This window comes from Xiphophorus hellerii, chromosome 10 (assembly GCF_003331165.1).
Source record: "Xiphophorus hellerii strain 12219 chromosome 10, Xiphophorus_hellerii-4.1, whole genome shotgun sequence".
NCBI classification, from domain to species: Eukaryota; Metazoa; Chordata; class Actinopteri; order Cyprinodontiformes; family Poeciliidae; genus Xiphophorus; species Xiphophorus hellerii.
Window position 1 is genome coordinate 132,676 of NC_045681.1, and position 22,597 is coordinate 155,272.

At 44.8% G+C, this 22,597-nt stretch overlaps 2 protein-coding genes across 3 annotated transcripts in view; one reads left to right on the forward strand and one right to left on the reverse strand.

Moving 5' to 3' along the window:
* trrap (transformation/transcription domain-associated protein) overlaps positions 1–13,205 on the forward strand; it is a 59,979-nt gene extending 46,774 nt beyond the window's left edge. Inside the window, exons 68-73 of one of the 2 annotated variants that reach the window (XM_032574670.1) lie at positions 1,903–2,128; positions 2,202–2,419; positions 2,564–2,748; positions 2,866–3,069; positions 3,658–3,852; positions 12,513–13,205. In XM_032574670.1, the coding sequence (XP_032430561.1) occupies positions 1,903–2,128; positions 2,202–2,419; positions 2,564–2,748; positions 2,866–3,069; positions 3,658–3,852; positions 12,513–12,797 (1,313 nt within the window). In that variant the 3' untranslated portion in view covers positions 12,798–13,205. The remainder of the gene's footprint in view (positions 1–1,902; positions 2,129–2,201; positions 2,420–2,563; positions 2,749–2,865; positions 3,070–3,657; positions 3,853–12,512) is intronic. The other variant, XM_032574671.1, reaches the window with a different exon arrangement.
* A 6,211-nt stretch (positions 13,206–19,416) lies between these two features.
* Positions 19,417–22,128, reverse strand: LOC116726644 (zinc finger BED domain-containing protein 1-like). The gene is made up of 2 exons (XM_032573454.1): positions 20,831–22,128; positions 19,417–20,462 (listed from the first exon to the last, which is right to left on the reverse strand). Exons 1-2 carry the CDS (start codon positions 21,101–21,103, stop codon positions 19,563–19,565), a joined length of 1,173 nt encoding a protein of 390 aa, XP_032429345.1. The 5' UTR covers positions 21,104–22,128; the 3' UTR covers positions 19,417–19,562.
* Between the last annotated feature and the right edge of the window lie 469 nt (positions 22,129–22,597).

Below are 22,597 nucleotides of genomic sequence, written 5' to 3' on the forward strand. Positions count from 1 at the left end.
TATTTTATCAAATCAATATTCAAAATCAAAGATTAATACAATAAGTCAGAAACAACAAACTGGGACCAGTTTAAACTGGTCCAGTTTAAACCGGTACAAACCGGGGCCGGCCAACCGGCTGTTTTGATCGGTCGTTCTTGGTTCCAGATGTTTTATTCCTCCACTGAAGTTATTTTCCAGCTGGATGTGATTTCCTCCATGATCCACTAGAGGCAGCGTTGAGTCTTCAAGCTGTGGTTGCCATGGAGACGGCAGATAGAGACGCCATGTTCTCGCTAACGTCAAGTAATTCCAGTCAGTTGAAACGTAAATAAATAAAAGGTCAAAGGTCAGCAGCTTCCTGGTGAACCAAGCCAGGAATCCAGGGGCCTCATGTATCAAACTCTGTGCAGTTTTCACACTAAAACATGGCGTACGGACAAATGTAGAAAAGTGCGGCGCACAAAACAATTTGGATGTATGAAGCCGTGCTGCGCTCCTTTCCTTTATAAATCCTGACTTGCAGCTGCTGCTCCGCCTGTCGCCTCCATAAATACATATTAATGTAATTTAGTATAAATACTAGGAAGTCGCCATGTGAAGCCGTAACCATGGCAACATCCTTGTTTGTGGCAGAATAGTATTTATAATAGTTATTATATATTTTATTTAAAAGGTGCTTTCACTTAAAAAAAATAAATAAATTAAAGAAAAAACCTCCAAATGAATCCTAAAGATCTCAGAGCAGCAGAGCGATCAGCCGGGATTTAAACGTTTCTTCTGAATCCAGGAATCATGAGCAGAAGTTACATTTACAGGGTCCAGATGATTTCTGTCCATAAGGCGCATTCACAAAGCGGGCGGCTCCACTGGAGGACGGCTGCAGCTGGACCGGTACCGGTACCGGTACCTGCTTTAAGTTCTGCTCAGAGCTCCAGGATGATCAGTCTGGATGAATCTAAACGCTCAGAAACCAGCAGATCAATCTGATCTCTGATCAATGGCTCCATGTTCTCCATCAGAGCCAAAGCTCCTCAGGTAGCGGCTCACCTTGATGCAGCTACTGATATACCTGGGATTGTCTCCACACCTGATCACCTTCAATAATCAAACTGTTTGATCAGCCCTGGTTTCTCTCTAGTGAGAATAAATAGATGCATTCAGACGATGAGTTTCATCTTTATGAGACACAAACTGAGCAACATGATTATTTACATTGAGGTTTTCACATCCTCTATTTCTATTTTCTTTATTTTGTGTTAGCTTATTGTCTGAGGATAAATGCGGTTCAGTTTCATTGTTTAAACAATAAAATATTAAAATCATAAATCATCGGGTTTGAAACTTCTTGGTCTAAATAACTGAATGTCGTCGGGTCTCAGTGGATTTTGGTTTGTAGTTTATTATTGTCCACAGAAAAAGTTTGAGTGGCTGCTGCACATTTTCACGCCAGCGAAAACGTGTGCGTATATTTATGCCAACTTTGAACCAAAGTTCATTTGTATAGATGCCGATTTGTGCGTAAAATACGGCGGTGCACATTTTTTTTAACGCTTTACACTTGGCCCTGCTGCTGTTCTGCAGCATCGTGACTGTGAGGAGTTGGTTTCCTCTCCTGCTCAGCGCTGAGCGACGTTTATAACTCAGCTCCAGCTCTGCAGCGCGTACAGGCTGTGACGGTCTGGAGGAGGAGAGCGGGAACGGTGGCTGTTTTAAAGTGGGGTGGGAAACTCTTCCAGGTTTCATGGATCCACAGGAGAAGCTGAGCAGAAATCATATTAAAACAGATTCAGTAGATTTCCTCCAACTGTGAGGATCAGTTCTTTACAAGCTTCCACCTCGTTTTTGACTATTAAATGAACGTCTCTGTTTCCACCCAGATTTGGATGAATATTAAAATGAAAAGCTTTTTTCCTCTCACAGACTTTGACTTCAGCGTTCCCGGCTCCATGAAGCTCCACAACCTGATCTCCAAGCTGAAGAAGTGGATCAAGATCCTGGAGGCCAAGACCAAGCAGCTTCCCAAGTTCTTCCTCATCGAGGAGAAATGTCGCTTCCTCAGCAACTTTTCTGCTCAGACCGCCGAGGTGGAAATCCCCGGAGAGTTCCTGATGCCCAAACCGACACACTACTACATCAAGATCGCCAGGTAGGCGCCGTTCCCGCCACACAGCTGAGGAGTGGCGACCCGTCCCTCCGTCACGCCTGCTCCTCCTCTGCAGGTTCATGCCCCGCGTGGAAATCGTCCAGAAGCACAACACGGCCGCGCGCCGCCTCTACATCCGCGGCCACAACGGGAAGATCTACCCTTACCTGGTGATGAACGACGCCTGCCTGACTGAGTCGCGCCGCGAGGAGAGGGTGCTGCAGCTGCTGCGGCTGCTCAACCCCTGCCTGGAGAAGAGGAAGGAGACCACCAAGAGGCACCTCTTCTTCACCGGTATGACCTCTGACCTCTTCAGCCTTTGCAGAGCCTGCTTCCTGCAGGGCTAAAGTTCTTTCCAGTGTTCCAGTCTTTAGATTTCCCTCTGAGATTTTTCCATGCAGCGTCTCGGTGTTTCCTCACTTCCTGTTTCCTCCTCAGTTCCTCGAGTGGTTGCGGTTTCGCCTCAGATGCGTCTGGTGGAGGACAATCCGTCCTCGCTGTCGCTGGTGGAGATCTACAAGCAGCGCTGCGCCAAGAAAGGCATCGAGCACGACAATCCCATCTCACGCTACTATGACCGCCTGGCGACGGTGCAGGCCAGAGGAACGCAGGCCAGCCACCAGGTAGCAAACCCGGCCTGCGGCTCGGCGCCACATCAAGCTAACTGATCCATGGAAGCAGTTTGGTCAGCGGGTATGTAAAGTTGTGAGCCGGCTAAGCGGCGGTGCTGTTGCCTGCAGGTGCTGAGGGACATCCTGAAGGAGGTGCAGGGCAACATGGTTCCCCGCAGCATGCTGAAGGAGTGGGCTCTGCACACCTTCCCCAACGCCACCGACTACTGGACCTTCCGCAAGATGTTCACCATCCAGCTGGCGCTGATCGGCCTGGCCGAGTTCATGCTGCACCTGAACCGCCTCAACCCGGAGATGCTGCAGATCGCCCAGGTAGGACGCTGTGGCGCCATCTGGGAGCGCCTGACTGGACCGTCCTGCAGGGACGATCAAGGTGCCAGTTCACCTTATCTAGGCCTCCGTGATGCATTCAGGGCCCAATCTACACCTCCGTGGTGCATTCAGGGACCAATATACACCTCCGTGGTGCGTTCAGGGACCAATCGACATCTCCGTGGTGCGTTCAAAGCCTCATTTAGTCCTCGTGATGCATTCAGAGACCTCCAAAACACCAGCTGCTCCAGTCAGCCAGACGTTGTTCCGACAGACGGTTCCATTCAGTTGCTGCTCGCCTCCCTGACTTGTGTGTCGGTGTGTGTGTCGGTGTGCTCCGCTCCACAGTTCCCATCAGACCCCGGGGCCTTACGGTGGCAGACGGCCCGGCTGCAGCAGAACCTGTGATCCTCCAGAACCTAAGAGGTTCTGCTGCAGCTGAACAGAACCCAGAGCTGGAGGACGCCCGGATTGTCTCATGTCTTCCTGTGTCCGCTTCATGTTGCTACGACGACCAGCAGAGGCCAGGTGTTTGTCACCTGTCTTCAGCTCCCCCGCTGACCTCTGCCCTCTGTCTCCATTTCCTAGGATACGGGGAAGCTGAACGTCTCCTACTTCCGCTTTGACATCAACGACGCCACCGGCGACCTGGACGCCAACCGGCCGGTTCCGTTCCGCCTGACGCCAAACATCTCCGAGTTCCTGACCACCATCGGCGTCTCCGGGCCGCTCACCGCCTCCATGATCGCTGTGGCGCGGTGCTTCGCCCAGCCCAACTTCAAGGTACCAGAACTAGGCCGTGCTCATCTCTGGGTCGCAGCTTCAGCCTTCAGGCACTCTACACTTTGACTGGGACGTCATGTGACGCAGCGACACAGAGCAATTCAGCAGACCGAAAAGTGTTCTGCCCTTTTTACTCTGAAACTCCTTAACCACGACTGAGAAGAGAAGATCTGAGCGGAGCGACTGAGGCTGACTATGAAACTGACCTGCATGTTTTCCCAGTGACTGCCAATGACTCCCAGTGTCTCCCAGTTCCTCCCAGTGTCTCCCGATGACTCCCAGTGTCTCCCAATCTCTCCCAATGACTCCCAATCCCTCCCAGTGTCTCCCACTGCCTCCCAATAACTCCCAGTCTCTCCCAATAACTCCCAGTGTCTCCCAATCCCTCCCAGTGACTGCCAATGCCTCCCAGTGTCTCCCAATCCCTCCCAGTGTCTCCCACTGCCTCCCAATAACTCCCAGTCTCTCCCAATCCCTCCCAGTGTCTCCCTATGCCTCCCAATGACTCCCAGTGTCTCCCAATCCCTCCCAGTGACTGCCAATGCCTCCCAGTGTCTCCCAATGTCTCCCAATCCCTCCCAGTGTCTCCCAATGCCTCCCAATAACTCCCAGTGTCTCCTAATGACTCCCAGTGTCTCCCAATCCCTTCCAGTGTCTCCCTATGCCTCCCAATAACTCCCAGTGTCTCCCAATTACTCCCAGTCTCTCCCAATCCCTCCCAGTGTCTCCCTATGCCTCCCAATGCCTCCCAGTGTCTCCCAATCCCTCCCAGTGTCTCCCAATAACTCCCAGTCTCTCCCAATCCCTCCCAGTGTCTCCCAATGCCTCCCAATAACTCCCAGTGTCTCCCAATGACTCCCAGTGTCTCCCAATCCCTCCCAGTGACTGCCAATGCCTCCCAGTGACTGCCAATGCCTCCCAATTACTCCCAGTCTCTCCCAATGTCTCCCAATCCCTCCCAGTGTCTCCCAGTACCTCTACCTCCCAGTAACAGATGTTGTCTCATGTCCACCTTGGACAGTTTGGACGTATTTTTGCAGACAGACTGAACCTGTTCTCAGCAGGGGTCTAGTGACGTTTAGTCTTCCTGGCATCCGACTCGGTTTGGGTTTAGCAGCCAGAATGTTCTGACCATCACAGCATGGTCCGAACATGGGTTCCGGTTGGAGCGTTCTGAGGTCCTTGTAGGAGCCATTTAACCTTTTCTGTGTTTATCGCCACCAGGGGGCGAATTTCATTTTGAGTTCTGTGTGTCTGATGGGGGATGGGTATTTAAGGTCAATGGTGATTCTGTTCAGGTGTTGTTAGTGGGAAGAGGCAACAGTTTTCCACTGTGTTTGGTTTAGGTTTTTTGATGTCGAATTTACGTGTAGCTACATTGAAGTAGCAAACAATGGACATTGTTCTGTTCAATAAATGACCTTTTTATAAGTCAAACTAAAGATCGACCTGATGAATCTCTACTGAACGCACGTAAGAACAACGCCTTCAAGCACAACAACCAGTAGCCTAAAATATAGGATTTTAGCCGCTACATTTAGGTGGAAAACTGCCTCGTTTGGAAGATCCATCGATTCTTCTGCATTGTGGAGGCACGAAGCCGCAAAGACGCCGCACCGACGCAGGCTATTGGAGCCGTCGGAACCGGAACCGCAGAGGAGCGATCGGGACAGCAGGCGTCGGAACCGACACCGCAGAGGAGCGATCGGGACACCAGGCGTCGGAACCGGAACCGCAGAGGAGCGATCGACATCGGACGCTGGGAACAGAGCTGCATGGATCGAGCTATTGGAGCCACTGAGATTCGTAGCAGCGGACCTCGGGACGCAGATTATCAGTGCCGGCCAACGCATCATTGGGATATGTGAGTCAGCGCTGATATCTATTAATGGCCATTATGGCAGAAGAGGAAAACGTTGATCTGGATCAGGAGGGTCATAATAACATTATGGGTGAAGAGGAAAGTCCAACACAAAGGCCTCAATGGAAGACTGAAAAAAGAAAAGTGAAATTAACAGCCAAAGCTTTGTTGGTGAAAATCAGTAACTTAGAAAGTGAAAGAAAAACAAAGTTAAATAAGCTCACAAAATTAAGACAAACTATTACAGTGTTGAAAAATGACAAAGGGTGTGTGAATGACATTAAGGTAGAATTTAAACGGTTTTTGGGTTTGTCTGAAGAAACACAAAGGGTACACCAGGGTTTGTTGGGATTATTGCCGGTTGGTGAAGCACAAAAGCATGACATATGGTTTCAAGCTAAAATGTTGAATGTTCATGATTTTGTTGCTGATACTCATAAATGGTTGGCTGAGGCTCAGGATTGCTCAGTCAGTGTGCCTGATGATATTAAAGAAAATGAGAGTAAAAATAACGAAGCTGAACCAAAGGCTGCCAGTGGTGGCATGATCATGATAGAGGAGGAGCTGCAGATTGAACCTCATGACAGCATTTCAAATGTTTCCCTAAGGTCTTTTAGAAAAGCTGGGAGTCAAAGGGGTTCTTCTATAACAACCAGCAAATCTTCAATGCTTTCTGAACAAATAAAGGCAGAAGCAGAAAGGGCTGCACTCCTGGCATGTGCAGCTGCTTTAAAGGAGAAGCATGTGCTGGAGGAGCAGGAATACTTGTTAAAGAAAAGAAAAGAGCAACTTGAGATGGACACCAAAATAGCTGCTGCTAACGCCAAGCTAATGGTTCTAGAGGGCAGCACTAAAGGCAGCATTACATCTAAGCATTCTGATGGAATGGATTCATATGTTAGAAAGGGTGCTAGACCCAAGATCAAACCTACCTTACTACTTTCACAAGCTTCACAGTTGGTTACCAAACCTGTAAAGAAGCTTCAAGAAGATGCTGGACTGCTGTGGGATAAAGAGGTTGAGTCAGAGCTAAACACAACCTATGAAAAGCATATTCCACCTCAGGTGGATGACTCCGTTTTCAATACTTTGGTGTCACAAACGGCTCCCCCTGCTGTTCAAATTTCTAAAGCTCCTAGTATTTTCTCCAATCCCAATGTTACCACTCAAAACAGTTTGCTTCCATCAAACCAAAGTCAATCTGCTGGAAACCTCTACAATGTGTTGAAACAACAGAATGACATAACAGCTCTTCTCGTTCAAATGCAAACAAGCCAGTTACTGCCATACAGAGAAATTCCCATTTATGACGGAAATCCTTTACAGTTCAACTCCTTTATGAAAGCCTTTGAACATTCTGTGGAAGCAAAGACCAGTTGTAAAGGAGACTGTTTGTACTACCTTGAACAGTACACCAGGGGGCAACCAAGAGACCTCATTCGTAGTTGCCTTCATATGACTGCAGAAAGAGGATATGCAGCGGCCAAGGAACTCCTCAAAGAACATTTTGGCAATGAATTTAATATTACTGCAGCCTACATGGAAAAGGCCACTGGTTGGCCCAACATTAAAGGTGAAGATGCTAAAGCATTAAAAGCATTTGGACTGTTCCTTCGTGAATGCTGCAATGCAATGGAGGAACTGCAGTATTTGGATGAGTTAAGCATGCCAGCTAACATGAAAATCTTGGTTCAAAAGTTTCCTTTTAAACTAAGAGAAAAATGGAGAACAAAGGCAAATGAGATTTTTGAGAGAACTAGTCAAAGAGCATGTTTCAGAGATATTGTTGCTTTTATCGAACACCAGATTAGGATAATCTCTGATCCGATTTTTGGAGATATACAGGACTTACAACCTGCTAGGGGAATCATAAGACCTAGCAAACCTCAAATAAAGTCGCAGTTTAAAAGAAACAGCTTTGTCACCCATGTCTCTGTTAAAGATGACTGTAACATGCCGTCTCTCAAAAATGAAGTAACTGTTGTTGACAAATCGAATTATTCATCCTGTCTGTATTGTACACAGGATGGGCATGTATTGGAACAATGTCGACAATTAGGAAAGAGGTCGCACAGGGAAAAACTAGACTTTATAAAAGACAAAGGTTTATGTTTTGGTTGCTTGGATACAGGACATTTAAGCAGGAACTGTGATAAGCGCATCGCTTGCAAACACTGTAACCAAAAGCATCCCAGCATTTTGCACATTGGACAGAAGGAAAAACCCCATCAGAAAGAGTTGGATCAGGCAGAAAAGGGCTGTAAAACTTCCTCTACTTGTGGTCATACTGGGGCTGGCCACCATAAAGGCATTCTTCCCATCCTGCCTGTGAAAGTGAAAAGTTCAAAGGGAACTAAGATCATTAAAACATACGCCTTTCTGGATCCAGGGAGCACTGACACGTTCTGCTCGGAAAGACTTCTTAATGAACTCGACATTCAAGGTCGAAAGGCTCAGATTCATCTCCGTACAATGGGTCATAGTAAAACAATGACAACATCTATCATTAAAGGGCTGGAGATTTCAGAAATAAATGGAAGCCATTTCTATCAGCTTCCCATTGTGTTTACACAAAAAGAAATGCCAGTTTCCACCGATAATATCATCAGTAAGGAGGAGCTGTCAAAATGGTCATACTTAAAGAACATTAATTTTCCTCGTATACATGCCGGTGTAGACCTATTAGTGGGCACAAATGCATCTAAACTAATGGAACCTTGGGAGGTGGTTAATAGTAGGGGTGAAGGGCCCTATGCAATCAGAAGCCTCCTAGGATGGGTTATAAATGCTTCAGCAGAAGGTTACAAGGATCTTGAAAATGGCTACCCTTCAGTTCATGTCAACAGAACTACAGTTGATAAAATTGAAGAGCTTCTGACGAGCCAATACAACTATGACTTTACTGAGAAATCCTTTACAGAACAAGAGGAAATGTCAAGAGAGGAACAAAAATTCCTAGACATAATGGATCGCTCTGCGCAGCTAGAGAATGGACATTACAAACTGAAGCTGCCTTTCAAAAGTGAAGAACTCTTTATGCCAAACAACATTTCTGTTGCTCTGCAGCGTATACTTGGTTTGAAAGGGAAATTCAAAAAGAATAGAAATTTTCATAAAGAGTACACAAACTTCATGACTAATGCCATTAATAGTGGACATGCAGAAAGGGTTCCACAGCATCAGCTGACTACAGCGAAAGGCAAGGTGTGGTATATACCACATCATGGTGTATACCATCCACAAAAGCATAAGCTACGTGTGGTGTTTGATTGTGGAGCAGAGTATAAAGGGGTCTCGCTTAACAGTCAGCTTTTACAGGGCCCTAACCTAACTAGCTCATTGGTGGGGGTTTTAGTGAGGTTTCGGCAGGAATATGTGGCATTAATGGCAGACATAAAATCCATGTTCCACCAGGTTAAGGTGTCTGAGGACCATGTGGACTTCCTACGCTTCATGTGGTGGCCTCAAGGTAATCTAGAACAAGACCTTGAGGAATACCGTATGACTGTCCACTTATTTGGTGCAGTCTCCTCACCGAGCTGTGCTTGCTATGCTCTCAGAAAGACTGCTGAGGATAATCAGTCCAGCTACTCAGCAGATGTTGTACTAACAGTCAACAAAAACTTTTACATGGATGACCTCTTAAAAAGTCTGCCATCAGAGGAAAGTGCAGTTACCATGGCCAAAGACCTTATGGCTATTTGCAGCAGAGGAGGGTTTACGCTAACCCAATGGATTAGCAACAGCCGAGAAGTGCTCCAATGTATCCCAGGAAAGCTCATGTCCCAGACTCTTTGTGAGTTGAATCTGGACAGTGATGAGCTACCGGTAGACAGAGCACTAGGTTTACAATGGTGCACAGAGACGGATAGTTTTAAGTTCAAACTGAAAGTCAAAGAAAAGCCTTCCACTAAAAGAGGTATGTTGTCTACCATCAGCTCCATTTATGACCCGCTAGGATTCCTAGCTCCTCTTATACTTCCTGCCAAACGGCTGTTACAAGAGTTATGCAGGATGAAATGGGGTTGGGATGATCCTATACCTCTAACCTTTCAAAACCAGTGGAACCGATGGCTGACTGACTTGGAAAAATTGGCTGACTTCCAAGTCAGCAGATGCATCAAACCTGAAGGGTTTGGAGAAGTGGTTAATGCTCAGTTACACCACTTCTCTGACGCTAGTGAGAGTGGGTATGGTACAGCTACATATGTCAGAATGCAGAACCACAACAAGAGAGTTCATGTATCATTCTTGTTTGGCAAAGCCAGAGTAGCTCCACTCAAACCTGTGACTATTCCACGTTTAGAGCTCACAGCTGCTGTTATGGCCGTTAGATTGAATAACATGCTTCAGTCAGAGCTTCAGCTGCCATTGGAAAAGGCTTGTTTTTGGAGTGACAGCTCAGCCGTTCTAAAATATATAAAAAATGAAGACAGAAGGTTTCAAACTTTTGTTGCTAACAGAGTAACAATTATTAGGGATAATACAGACCTTGAGCAGTGGAGACACGTGCCTTCATCTTTAAACCCTGCTGATGATGCTTCCCGTGGGTTTAAAGTTGACAGCCTTTTGAAACAAAAATGGATAGAAAGTCCTACCTTTTTGTGGGAACCTGAAGATAAATGGCCCAAGTCTCCAATGGATTTCAGTATGACTACTGATGATCCAGAACTAAAGAAGATTCCCTTGATCAATGCTACAGTCATTAACTCAAATGCAACTTCTGAGTTAATAGCATTTTTCTCAGACTGGCAAAAATTGAAGACTGCAGTTGCTTGGTTCATCAAGCTAAAGGGAGTTCTGCTGAAACTGAGTAAGAGAAGAAAGGAATTGAAACTGGCCAATTCAATTATGACTGAACCATCATCACTGGAATTGACAAAGGAAATGCAAACTCTCAAAAACTCGCTGGGAAATCAAAGTGTATCTCTAGAAGAGCTCACACAAGCTGAGACAGCCATAATTTCCTTTTGCCAAAAGGAAAGATTCCCTGATGAGTTCGCTGTATTAACATCCCGCAACTCAGAAATACCCAAAGGCAGCCCAATTTACAAACTGGACCCTGTGCTGCAAGATGGGCTTCTGCGTGTTGGAGGCCGGCTGAGTAAAGCAGCCATCCCTGAGAACATTAAACATCCTCTCATTCTGGCAAAGGACCAGCACATCTCCTACCTTATCCTCCGACATTTTCCCTTACAGCTTGGTCATGGAGGTAGAAATCATGTCCTCTCAGTCGTAAGAAGAAAATTTTGGATAACAAATGGAGTTTCAGCTGTGAAAAGGGTCATAGCGACATGTTCTTTCTGCAGACTGTATGGAGGACAAACCGGTCAACAACAAATGGCAGACTTGCCAGAGGAAAGAGTGGTTCCTGATCTACCACCATTCACAAATGTTGGGGTAGATTATTTTGGGCCTATTGGTGTGAAAAGAGGACGCAGTGTTGTAAAACGCTATGGAGTATTGTTCACTTGCATGACAAGCAGGGCCGTGCACCTTGAAGTGGCGTACTCTTTAGATACCGACTCATGTATTAATGCACTGCGTCGATTTATCTCTCGAAGAGGACAAGTTTCACACATGAGATCAGATAATGGCACCAATTTCATAGGAGCAGAAAGAGAGCTACGAGAAGCTCTAGCCTCTCTAAATAATGGAAGAATTGAGAAGGCCATGGCACACAAAGGGATTAAATGGAGTTTTAACCCACCATCTGGATCACATTGTGGCGGGGTTTGGGAGCGCCTCATTCGAATGATCAGAAAGGTTTTGCACTCAGTGCTTCGTCAACAAATGTTGGACGATGAAGGATTCCACACTGTGCTTTGTGAAGCAGAGGCAATACTTAATGATCGTCCCATCACAAAGTTATCAGAGGACCCCAATGACCTTGAGGCTTTAACACCCAACCACTTGCTGCTCCTGAAGGGAAAACCAGCTTTTCCGCCAGGACTCTTTGACAAAAAAGATCTTTACGCTAAAAGAAGGTGGAAACAAATCCAATACATTTCAGACCTCTTTTGGAAACGTTGGATCCGAGAATATCTACCGTTATTACAAGAACGACAAAAATGGATAAAGAAAAAAAGGTGCTTCATCCCTGGAGATGTTGTGGTAGTTATGGACTCCACAACACCTCGAGGGTCTTGGATATTAGGGAAAGTTATTAAAACTTTTCCAGATAAAAAGGGTTTGGTGCGAGTGGTTCATCTTCAAACAAAAACGAACATTATTGAAAGACCTGTAACAAAAATTTGTCTGTTATGTGAAGCTACAAACTGTTAAACTGGTAGAATAATGAATGTGTAAACCTGATTTGCCTCTTATGTACATTTAGACATATCTTTATTTGTGGCTCCTTTAATTTAAGATTAGTAATTGCTATGTCTTCTGCCACACGCAATTAGGGGCTGGCGTGTAGGAGCCATTTAACCTTTTCTGTGTTTATCGCCACCAGGGGGCGAATTTCATTTTGAGTTCTGTGTGTCTGATGGGGGATGGGTATTTAAGGTCAATGGTGATTCTGTTCAGGTGTTGTTAGTGGGAAGAGGCAACAGTTTTCCACTGTGTTTGGTTTAGGTTTTTTGATGTCGAATTTACGTGTAGCTACATTGAAGTAGCAAACAATGGACATTGTTCTGTTCAATAAATGACCTTTTTATAAGTCAAACTAAAGATCGACCTGATGAATCTCTACTGAACGCACGTAAGAACAACGCCTTCAAGCACAACAACCAGTAGCCTAAAATATAGGATTTTAGCCGCTACAGTCCTGACCCGTCTCTCTGCTCTGTCCCAGGTGGACGGCGTCCTGAAGGCGGTGCTTCGGGACGAGATCATAGCGTGGCACAAGAAGACCCAGGAGGACACGTCGGTCCCACTGTCCCCGGCCGGCCAGCCGGAGAACATGGACTCCCAGCAGCTGGTGTCGCTGGTCCAGAAGGCGGTCACCGCCATCATGACCCGCCTCCACAACCTGGCCCAGTTCGAGGGCGGGGAGAGCAAGGTCAACACGCTGGTGGCTGCAGCCAACAGCCTGGACAACCTGTGTCGCATGGACCCGGCGTGGCACCCCTGGCTCTGAGACCGGGACCGGGCCGGTTCTGATGGGGACGGGTCCCTGGAGCTGAAGCTCTGCCCACCTTTTAATTTCAGACTCGAGTTGATCAGGTCAGGACCACGGGTCCATTGGGTCACCTGGTTCCGTCTGCAGAGGTTCTCTTTCTGCCTCTGGATCCCAGGCAGAACCAGCCAGAACCGGAACCACTGCAGGAAATTCCTCTTTGTTTTTATGCCCATCAAGGAGTCAAATCTTGTAAAATGTGTATTTTTACTACCTGTTGAATGAGGAATATTTTAGGGTCAAAGGTCACCGGGATCCGACTCTTCATGCTGATGATGAGGAGGAATCGTTCGCCTCCAGCTGCTCGTGTCTCTTTGGTCTCCTGTACAGAAGCAACTTGTTGGAATAAAATGACATTTTTATCATTAAGAAGCTCAGAGTTTCTGATTCCGATCGGTTCCGATCGGTTCCTCTGGTGTCCAGAACATCTTGGATCTGGTGAAGTTCTGTTGTTGTCCTCCATATTTGCTGCTCCGGCCCAAAGTGGTTCTGTTTGCTGGTCTCCTTGCTTCCCGCCAGCGCCGTGGCCCCGCCCAGTCCGGCCCGTAAACTGCGGTTCTGGTTCTGTTTGGGTCGGTGCGGTCTGCTCGCTCCCTGCTTGTTTACACTCTGCTGTGGTTCTGCTGAGGGTCGGCCCGGTTTCCCTCAACTGGAAATATCTGTGAAGTTCTGTTTGTTTGGTTCCGTGTGAGCGGAGTCTTATTGGGTTTTCAGGTCCGGTTCTGTTCAGCTGAACTGTACTCCATCATTAGAATCTGCTTCAATCGGACCGGACGGGATCGCCACTCAGAACCAACATGGCTGCTGCTGAGTCACTACTGCCAGGTAAACATGAGGAGAACCAGAACAGAACCAGGTTCTGAAAGGTTCTGCTGCACAGAGGAACTTCAGACCTGATTGAACTGAAAATTTCTGCAGATTGTTTAGAAACATTTTGGTTCAAAAGTTTAGATTTAAAAATCCACCGAGCTGACTGGAATAAACTTAACTAAATGTTTATTTAATAAACTAATACTTCGCTTCAAACTACGCTACTTGGCAGGACGCTCAATATTTGCTGAGCAAGCTAACGATTTACTAGCTAGCTGGAAACCGGAAGTGGACTATCAAAACAAAACCTGGATTTTTCCTAAACTCCTGCTTTCGAATCGCTTTGTGTCACTGCTTCCTCTTTTCTTGGATAACATTACAGGTTAAAAAAAATTGTTTAAAGGCAATATTCAGTTTATTCCCTCACACAATTTAATAAATTCCACAATACAACATTTTACCAGATCACAACTGCAAATTCATAGAGTGAATCAGGCCTCCAAAGATCAATCAGATGTTTTCCTCCGGATCGACAGCAACAGATGAAGGATTCCGTCTTCACCCCGCTTTTGTTTTGACGGTCCATTTCCGCTTATCGGTAAGTGATAAATATTAAGCTAGTTCAAAGCAAAGTATTTGGTTGCTCACGAAATATTTAGTTTGTTCTGAGTTAGTTTGTAAGCTAAATATTACGCTAGCTCCGACATAAATATTTAGCTTGGAGCTAAATATTTACCTCCAAACTAAATTTTAGTTTGACACTTAGCTTTAACTAACCAGTTAGTTTGTAGACTGACATTTATAAAGAATGAATAACATTACGAAAATATGAGTAAACCGTCATGTTTTTTTTCTTATGACAGGCTAAACCCAAATTATTGCTGCTAATTTTTGACTAACTTTTCAAACGTCTCCCCATGTAGATGCATAAACTCCCAGAGTCTCACCAGTCAGATTTTACTCCGACTCCCTGGATAACTTCCTCTGATCATTATGGGATGTCTGTATCTACAGCACAGCTGCGTCTGCTGCTAAAACATACAATCAGCGGAGCTAACAGCCTTTACTGGCTTTCCTGTGGAGGAAAACATGATTGTGTTCATTAGTTTATGTACATTAGCAGCGGAGTCTAATGGTTTATGCGCCCATGATGCTGATTTGATGGAAATCAAAGCAAAAGCTAGGAGCAGTTCTGCTTCCAGATTGATCCTCAGCCGTCTGTCAGGACCTCCGCCCTCCTCCACTTTCCCACCGCCCGTCCGCTAGCTGCTGTCGGAACGCATTAGCATGCTGCTAACAGGCCCCCCAGGCCTGTCAGGTAATGAGGCGGAAACACGGGAAGGTGGAGGGAAAGTTTAACAGCATAAAGGGTCATAAAGGTGTTCCAGTTATGGTCAGAAATTGAGGAGAAAATTCAGGATTTTTATATGTTATGGAGATAAATTTAGATTGACCACAAACAGCAGAGAGGCGGATCAACAGCGGCTATAAAAACCTGAAAATGAGAAGGAAGTTTTTCCAACGATCTCATCCGACTCCAACATCCCTCTGCCACAGTCAGAGGCCTCTGTAGAGTCGTTGCAACACTCACTGGTACAGGAGAACCTTTCTATCATTTAGTTTGATAGAAACTAAATGATAGAAATATGATCTTCCTCCTCCTCTTCCTCCTCCTCTCTCTGGCAGCTGTCAAGGTGAGGCAGGTTTAACACGGTGAGGCTCCAATGCTCTGGTCCAATTTGACTTTAGAGTGAAGCTGGGCTCAACCTGCCAGTCCTGATATTACCAAACAAATTAAATCAGGCTCTCAGCCTCAGAGGAGGAAGAGCGCAGGATGTCAGAGCAGCTTCCTCATGAACTGCTGCAGCATATTAATGTAAATATTTTATTGTGTTAGCATCGAGGCTAGCACGCCGTCCCTCAGGTCGGACGTTTATCATGACTTTTAAACCAACTGTTGCCATAAAATGTAACGGAGGAACTTCAGCTGGAAGGACAAGAAGAGAGACAGTCCACTTAACGGTTAGTGCTAGCTTCCGCTAACTTTTGCTTAGCAATGTAGCGTTAGCTTCTGTTTTATTAGCATTAGCTTCTGTTTTTACCTGTTTGTTCTGCGGTTGCAGTTTTTGTTGTTTTCAGTGTTTTTTTGTTGTGTGTTTGTATGTTTTGGAGATTTGATCATTAATGTGTTTGCACCTGTCGGCCATCTTAAAGCTAGCCGTTAGCTTCAGCCTCCATAATGTCTAATATGATCTACAGTAAATAAACAGGAGAGTTTCCTACTGCAGGTAAGATATTATCTGCTCAGAGTGTTTCAACAGAAGCTCCCTATAAAACTCCTGAAACACTTTAAACACAGAAAAGTTCAACTGAGCGACTAACTTTCTTTGTAACAGAGGAACAAATTCTCTCCATTTGCAACAATCAGAAAACATGTCAGAGTTTTTATTATTCCCAAACTTCATCACCTTCCTGTCTGACGGGACCAGATTATTTCACTGAAACCATCTCCGGGGTTAAATTAATTTCAGCAGCTGGAAAATCCCATAAATATAAAATAAGTCCAGTTATTAGCAGATGGAGCAGCAATGGAGGCTCAGCTGGTAGAAATCTGCTCACATGAAGAAAACTCATAAATCTGTTGATGATTGGAAATCATGTGGGCAAACCTGATAAAGATGTGAGCTTTAATTTAGTTCAAGTATTTTCAGGCTGAATGAATAAAAATCAGGAAGAAGAGAAGAAAAAGAAGCTGAAGCTTCGAGCTAACGGCTAACGGCTTCTGCCTGGAGGAAACGGGAATCTGAGCCGGAGGAGGAACCGGCTCAGGAGGATCCAAGCTGCTTTTGTCAGTAATCAGCAGCAGAGGTGATGATGTCAGTGATGATGTCAGTGATGTCAGGTGGATGTTTGCTCATTTGTCCTGTAGACTGAGCCTCCCAGCAGGGGGGCAGTAGGACGGGTTGGGCCGTCCTGCTGACTCGTTTTATGGGCTCTTTGCTCCTCAGCTTCCGCGTTCGGGGAAAAGCGGCTCAATGTTTCCGATCTATTGAAAAAGGCTCTTCACCCTGGGTGTTTGCAGGGCTTGTCCAAGGTAACAGTTAATGATGAACATCGATCTGAAACCCCGACAATAATCTGGAGAAAGGTTTTAACATGTTCGCCTCGTTATACACAGAAACAAGGTGAGTTTTACTTTCTTTAAACTTTGTGGCTAACATTAGCTTTAGCTTATGCTAGACATTTTTCTTGTAAAAATGTGCTATTTAAGTATCTAAACATTTTTCATCCATTCTAACAGACAATGTTTTTACCTTATGTTCAAGTATATTACGTGGTTTATTGTCGTTAGTGTCAGAGACCAAGTAACGGGGATTTTACGGTTCAGGCTTTTTGCTTCTGAAGCCTGAGGAACAACAAGCCCATAGCTTAACAGTAGAGCAGCTCTGGTGTCGGAGTTCTAGTTCAGCTGACGGTTCAGGTTCAGAGTTGGTGCTTTTAGAAAAATATGTCCGTGTTCCTTAAGGTTTCCGTGTTACTTCGCTTTATTAGTTTTGCATGTTCTTGTGAAGCAGGACGGTGTTTACAGCAGTGTGTACAGGCGGGTCAGTAGCTCGGCTGTCTGGCTCTGGTCTGCTCTCTGGTTCCCATAAACTCTTTCAGGCTGAATACAGAAGTGATTCCATGGAAATAACACAGGAGGCTCCTTTACCTTCTGCTTTAGGCTGAACAAGTTGATCCGGAGTGAAGTGAAGGCTGTAAACGTTGCTGTGCAGCGTTAGCTTTAACTGGTAGCCACGAATATTTACAAGCCACCATCTTCTTAATTCAGGACTGTTTGGAAATCCATCAAAACTTAAAAGCCCATTATATTAGGAAGACAGCAATGTTCATAGTATTGTTTTATTTGCGTCTGAAATGAGACTTTGTCTTTTCTAGCTGTCATGGTAACTCAGAGCGGAGAAAAGAGCCGCATTTGCTCATGCGGTTGTGACGTCAGCGCAGCAGGTGCAAAGAGCCCATTGCATCAGAGAAGTTTGCAGGAAGTGACATCATTAAACTTTTGGATGTTTTATTCTGCAGCTGTTTAACTGGGGTCAGAGGTCAGAGTCAGCTCAGGCCTGTAACACTGAAATCACAGCAGCTGCTCCTGTCGGTGTCACCGGATCAACCAGAACCGCCTCCTGATCGCCGTGACGACACCTCTCTGCTCTCATATTAATAATTAAAACTCTGATGCTGACGGAAGCAGCCTGATCGTCACCATGGCGATGACCTTCACCGTGGCAACGAAGAGGAGCGGCGGAAAGCTCAACTCTTTAGAGTAAACAAACCGAGACGGACGGTTCTGGAGGCGCTCTGGACCCGAACGGAACCAAACTGGTTTCGTTTCCCCAGCAACAAAATAAGAGAGAGCAGAGGACGGACGCCAGCAACGTGTTTAATTAATTCATCACATTTTAATCTCAACAAAATCAGTAACATTATCAATAAAAACCATTTTTCTGCTAAATTATTGAATAAATATCAGATTGGAGCAAAATTCATCTCAGAGTTTCTCTCATCGTTCATGTGACCGGTGGAGTTCTGCGTTGTGTTGATCGGACAAACCATAAATCACCAGTCTGGGTTTGGAGGCTCTCCGTTTATTCAGCCTGTCAACCAGGAGATATTAGCATTAGCACGTAGCATGTGCTCCAGTTCTCCAACCCGATCTATACAAAATAATAATGTTAGCATGCATCAAATCTTCTAAATGCGTAATAGCAACTCGAATGAAAATATTAAAACACCTAACATTAATACAGAAGAAAAAAATAAACATTTGGACAATATAAATGAAAGGATTACAATGGATTATAAAACTTGCCTCTTCCCAGTGGAACGAGTAACAAAAGGGAAGAGGAAATGAACAACTTAACATTTATAATGGTGCTGGAGGACCCCAAACAAAAGAAGAAGAAAGTAGGGCGGAGCTGGAGGACCAAACCCCTCACAGCAGACACAGAGGAACACAGACAGACAAGTATAAGAGGACAAATAAATTCAAGAAAACATTTTGTGAAAATATACAACTAACAATATAGACCCAGTTACATTCATTCTTTAGAAATCTGGACTGTGGACGCTAACATTAGCATTAGCTACTACATGTTAGCATTCAGATGCTATTTTAGGCTAGCATAGCTTTGCTGCTAGGCTAATTTATTATTATTTTTTTGTCATTTTTTTCTCCAAAGAGTTTTTGCGGCGCTAGTGGCTCGTATTTTTTCCACAGTAGGCAGACAGGAAGGAGGGTGAGGAGAGGCGGGAAGACATGCGGTAAAGGTCGTCGGGACCGGGAGTCGAACCCGCGACGTCCACGTCGAGGACTAAGGCCTCCAAACGTGGGGCGTGCTAACCCCCTGCGCCACCACAGCACGCTCCAGCTGCTAGGCTAATTGCTGTTAGCTAGGCCTGTCACGATATCAAATTTTGCTGAACGATTAATTGTCTCAAAAAACTATTGCGATAGACGATAGTATTGTCTGAAGACCTTTTTACACTGATTTAATGGAAATGACGAAATAATGCATGCGATTTCTTGCCAAAGATGTATATCCTTTATTTTCAAAAGAACACTCAACACTGGAACTGGTTAATAAAATAAAACAAGCAGAAATAAAAATTAAATGGACTCTCGGTCTCTAACAAAAAATGCACTTGAATAAAAACTAAGCACAAGATAAAACCACAGTGGAAATAAAAACTACAATCAACCAAAACAATACAGATTATGAAGTCTGTATATCATTAGATTTAAATAAAGATGGGGAAAACTGCCATTTTACAAACAAATAGTGCAAAGAAACAAGCACATTTTTAAATAAGACCAGATGCCTCAACAATCTTTAGGCATATCTGTAGCTACTTTAGTCAGAGATTCCGAGCAAGAAATACCAACATGTTGAGTTTGTGTGGCTTAAGGCAAGATCTCTCAGGAGTAGCAATGTTTCCAGCTGTGCTAAACATTCTCTCTGAACTGGTGCTTGTTGCACAAATGCACATGTATTTTTTAGCCAAGTTTGCCATCAAAGGATATCTTCTTTGATTGTCACACCACCACATCAAGGGATCACAAGAGGCATCAATAGCATCTTCTTGAAGGAACTTTGTCAGTTCTGCATCAGCCTGTTCTCTTTTTGGATATGTAGCTTGTGTCTGAACTGTGAATTCAGCTCTTCTGTTTTGAAGAAGGTCACTTAGCCTCTTCTTCTTGGTGGGTGGGTCAGCTGTAGATTCATGTTTGTTTCCTCCAGCAGCTTGGCTGGAACCCTCACCACTTGCACCTTCTTCCCTTACTTCTGGCCCTTTTAAGTCCAGTAGCTCTTGCACCAGCTGATGTTTGACATCATCCAATGACCCTGCCTCCTCCATGCTGCCACGGTACCTTGGATCCAAGATGGTGGCCTTTATCAGGAGATTTTGGATGCCAGGTGAGCTATATTTTTCAGTCAGTATCTTGCATACGTTTTGTTTAATACTGGCAGTCATTGTGCTGTCATCAGGGCCTGGAGAGAGAAGGTCGCCTTTAATCAGTTCTAGCACAGGCTTAACAGAGGACACTGTGACGTATGTTTCTCCTGAAAGGACATCTGTAAAGTCAGCCAGTGGCTTCAAAGCTGCATTGATGGACTCCAACACCGCAACATCCTGCCAGGTTGGAGTGAGATGGCTGTGCTTTCTGTCTTGTACCAGGACTCGTCTGATGGCTGGGAGTTGCTCCAACACCCTCTCGATCATCTTCTGTTTAGTGCCCCATCGTGTGACAACATCCTGTGGAATATTGAAAAGGTTTTTATTAGAAAAACATATAGAATTATTATGTTACTCATTTAAGGCAAAGCTTCACCAGTGACGAGTAAAATATTACACCCCTTGTGCTGACAAGTAGAAATAACACCAAAATGGCTCTAGCAAAAGACATTAATACTATATTAGAACCATACTATTTTTTATTAGTTAATTTATTTCAACTTGTTTAAAGAAATGATACTAATTCTCCTTAACAATTTGTGTTGTTATATGTAAAATTATTGCCAGACAACGGTCTTAATTAGATTCTACAGGTCTACATGCTACAAAAATAAAAAATAAATAAACATGGCTCTGAATATTTTGAATAAATGAATTTAAAAACTCACCAGAATGAGATTGTGCTGAGGGAGATTAGCTTCATTCTGTGCCTTCCTCAGATCTCTCTTTTTAAAGAAGCTCAGGTTGAAAGTGTTGACCAAACTTTTACAGAGTCCTATGGCACGTGCTGTACGTTCTTTGTCACTGTCTAGACCATGGGAAACAGCAAGGTGGAGGTTGTGGCCAAAGCAGTTGAGCCATGGCCAGCCAAGATTTCTTATTGCAGCGACAATGTTAGGGCCATCCATTGTCTGTTGTAATGCAGACCAGCTTGTCCTCATCCAGTCCCCAGTCTGCTAAAGCAGATTTCAGGTTTTCTCCCAGGGTGTTAGCAGTATGGTTATCTGGGACATACCTGGTCTCTAAACATTTAGAGTGCAGGGTCCAGTCAGCAGCTATATAGTGAATGGTCAAGCTCATATAAGGAGTCATATTTGAACTTGACCACATATCCGACGTAGCAGAGTAAAATGAAATGTCTTTTATCTCCTTCAGTATGTCCTCTTTAATACTGCTGTAAAGTTGTGGAATTACCGTTTGTGATATGTATGTTTTTCCGGGGATTTCGTACCGTCTATCAAAAGTTTGCAACATTTTTCGAAATGCCGGCTTTTCAACAATATTAAATGGGAGCATCTCTTTAGCAATTAAGCGAACTACGCTGTCTGTGAGCGCGCACCACTTTGCGCCGTCCTTTTTGTATGCTTCCTGTCGATGAAATGTTTCAATGACGGTGGACTGTCGCGAACTTGAAGACGAAGACGGGCCACCGGTTGTACTTTTCCTCCTCAGCTGGAAAAACTTTACTGGATGGTTGTGCTTTAGGTGCACGTACAAGTTGGTTGTATTGCTACCCTTAGTTGCTACTATTTTATGACAAATGCGACATACCGGCTCGCAAAGGTTCAGCGGTTCGCCTCGGTCATTTGGTTTGAATCCAAAATACTCCCACACTGCGGCAGTTGCGTTCGGCTTTGAAACGAGTTCCATTTCGAGTCCCTCCTCCCCCAATATGAGATAGTGTTTCTTTACCTTGCTAACTGGGGCTCTAAAGCTGCAGCAGTACAAAATGATGTGCGCGCTGACTACCTGACGTAATAGTCCCCTCCTCCTCCCTTCTCATTTTTCCCTTCCTAAAAAATGAGGAAGGGAGGGGTCAGTGGATAGCGCCGGAGTTGAGCCTACACATCCAGCGTCATCAATAGAAAGAGAAAAATACAAGCAGAGACGATATGGACGATAAATTAAATGACGTCGATAGGTTTTTTTTATCGTACGATTAATCGATTTACGGTTTATCGCGACAGGCCTACTGTTAGCACAACATGGACACAACAATAGTCTTTTCCAGGCAGAACCTTAATATGTAAAAAGAAAAAGTGATTAATTGCATTAATTTTTGAACATATTAAAATCTATAATTAATTATTCAGACTGAAAATATTAAAGAAACGCCAGAGAACATGAAGCAGCCGGTTCCCAGTTTAATAGAGAAATAATATCAACAGGTTTATTATAGATGCTGCTCGGCCCTGGAATGAGGTCCGGTTCTGCTTCCGGTTCCGATTCTGAAGCAGATCTACTTGCTGGTTTCTCACACTTGTTGTCATGGAAACGGTTGGACTTGGGGCTGAGCTTCAGCCTGACATCACTGCCCATATATGGTCTGGCTGCAGCTGTTCCTGTCCGAACATCAACGGTTCAGAGACGAGTTTCTTTCTGCCGGTTGGTTTTTTTCCAGTGTTTAAATTGGAGGGTTGAACGTCCAACTCGGG

Coding starts and splice junctions, on each gene's coding strand:
- LOC116726644 (XM_032573454.1), bottom strand. CDS start 21,103: ATGAGGACAAGCTGGTCTGCATTACAACAGACAATGGATGGCCCTAAC. Junction 20,463..20,830: donor CTCAGCACAATCTCATTCTG/GTGAGTTTTTAA, acceptor AATATTCCACAG/GATGTTGTCACACGATGGGG.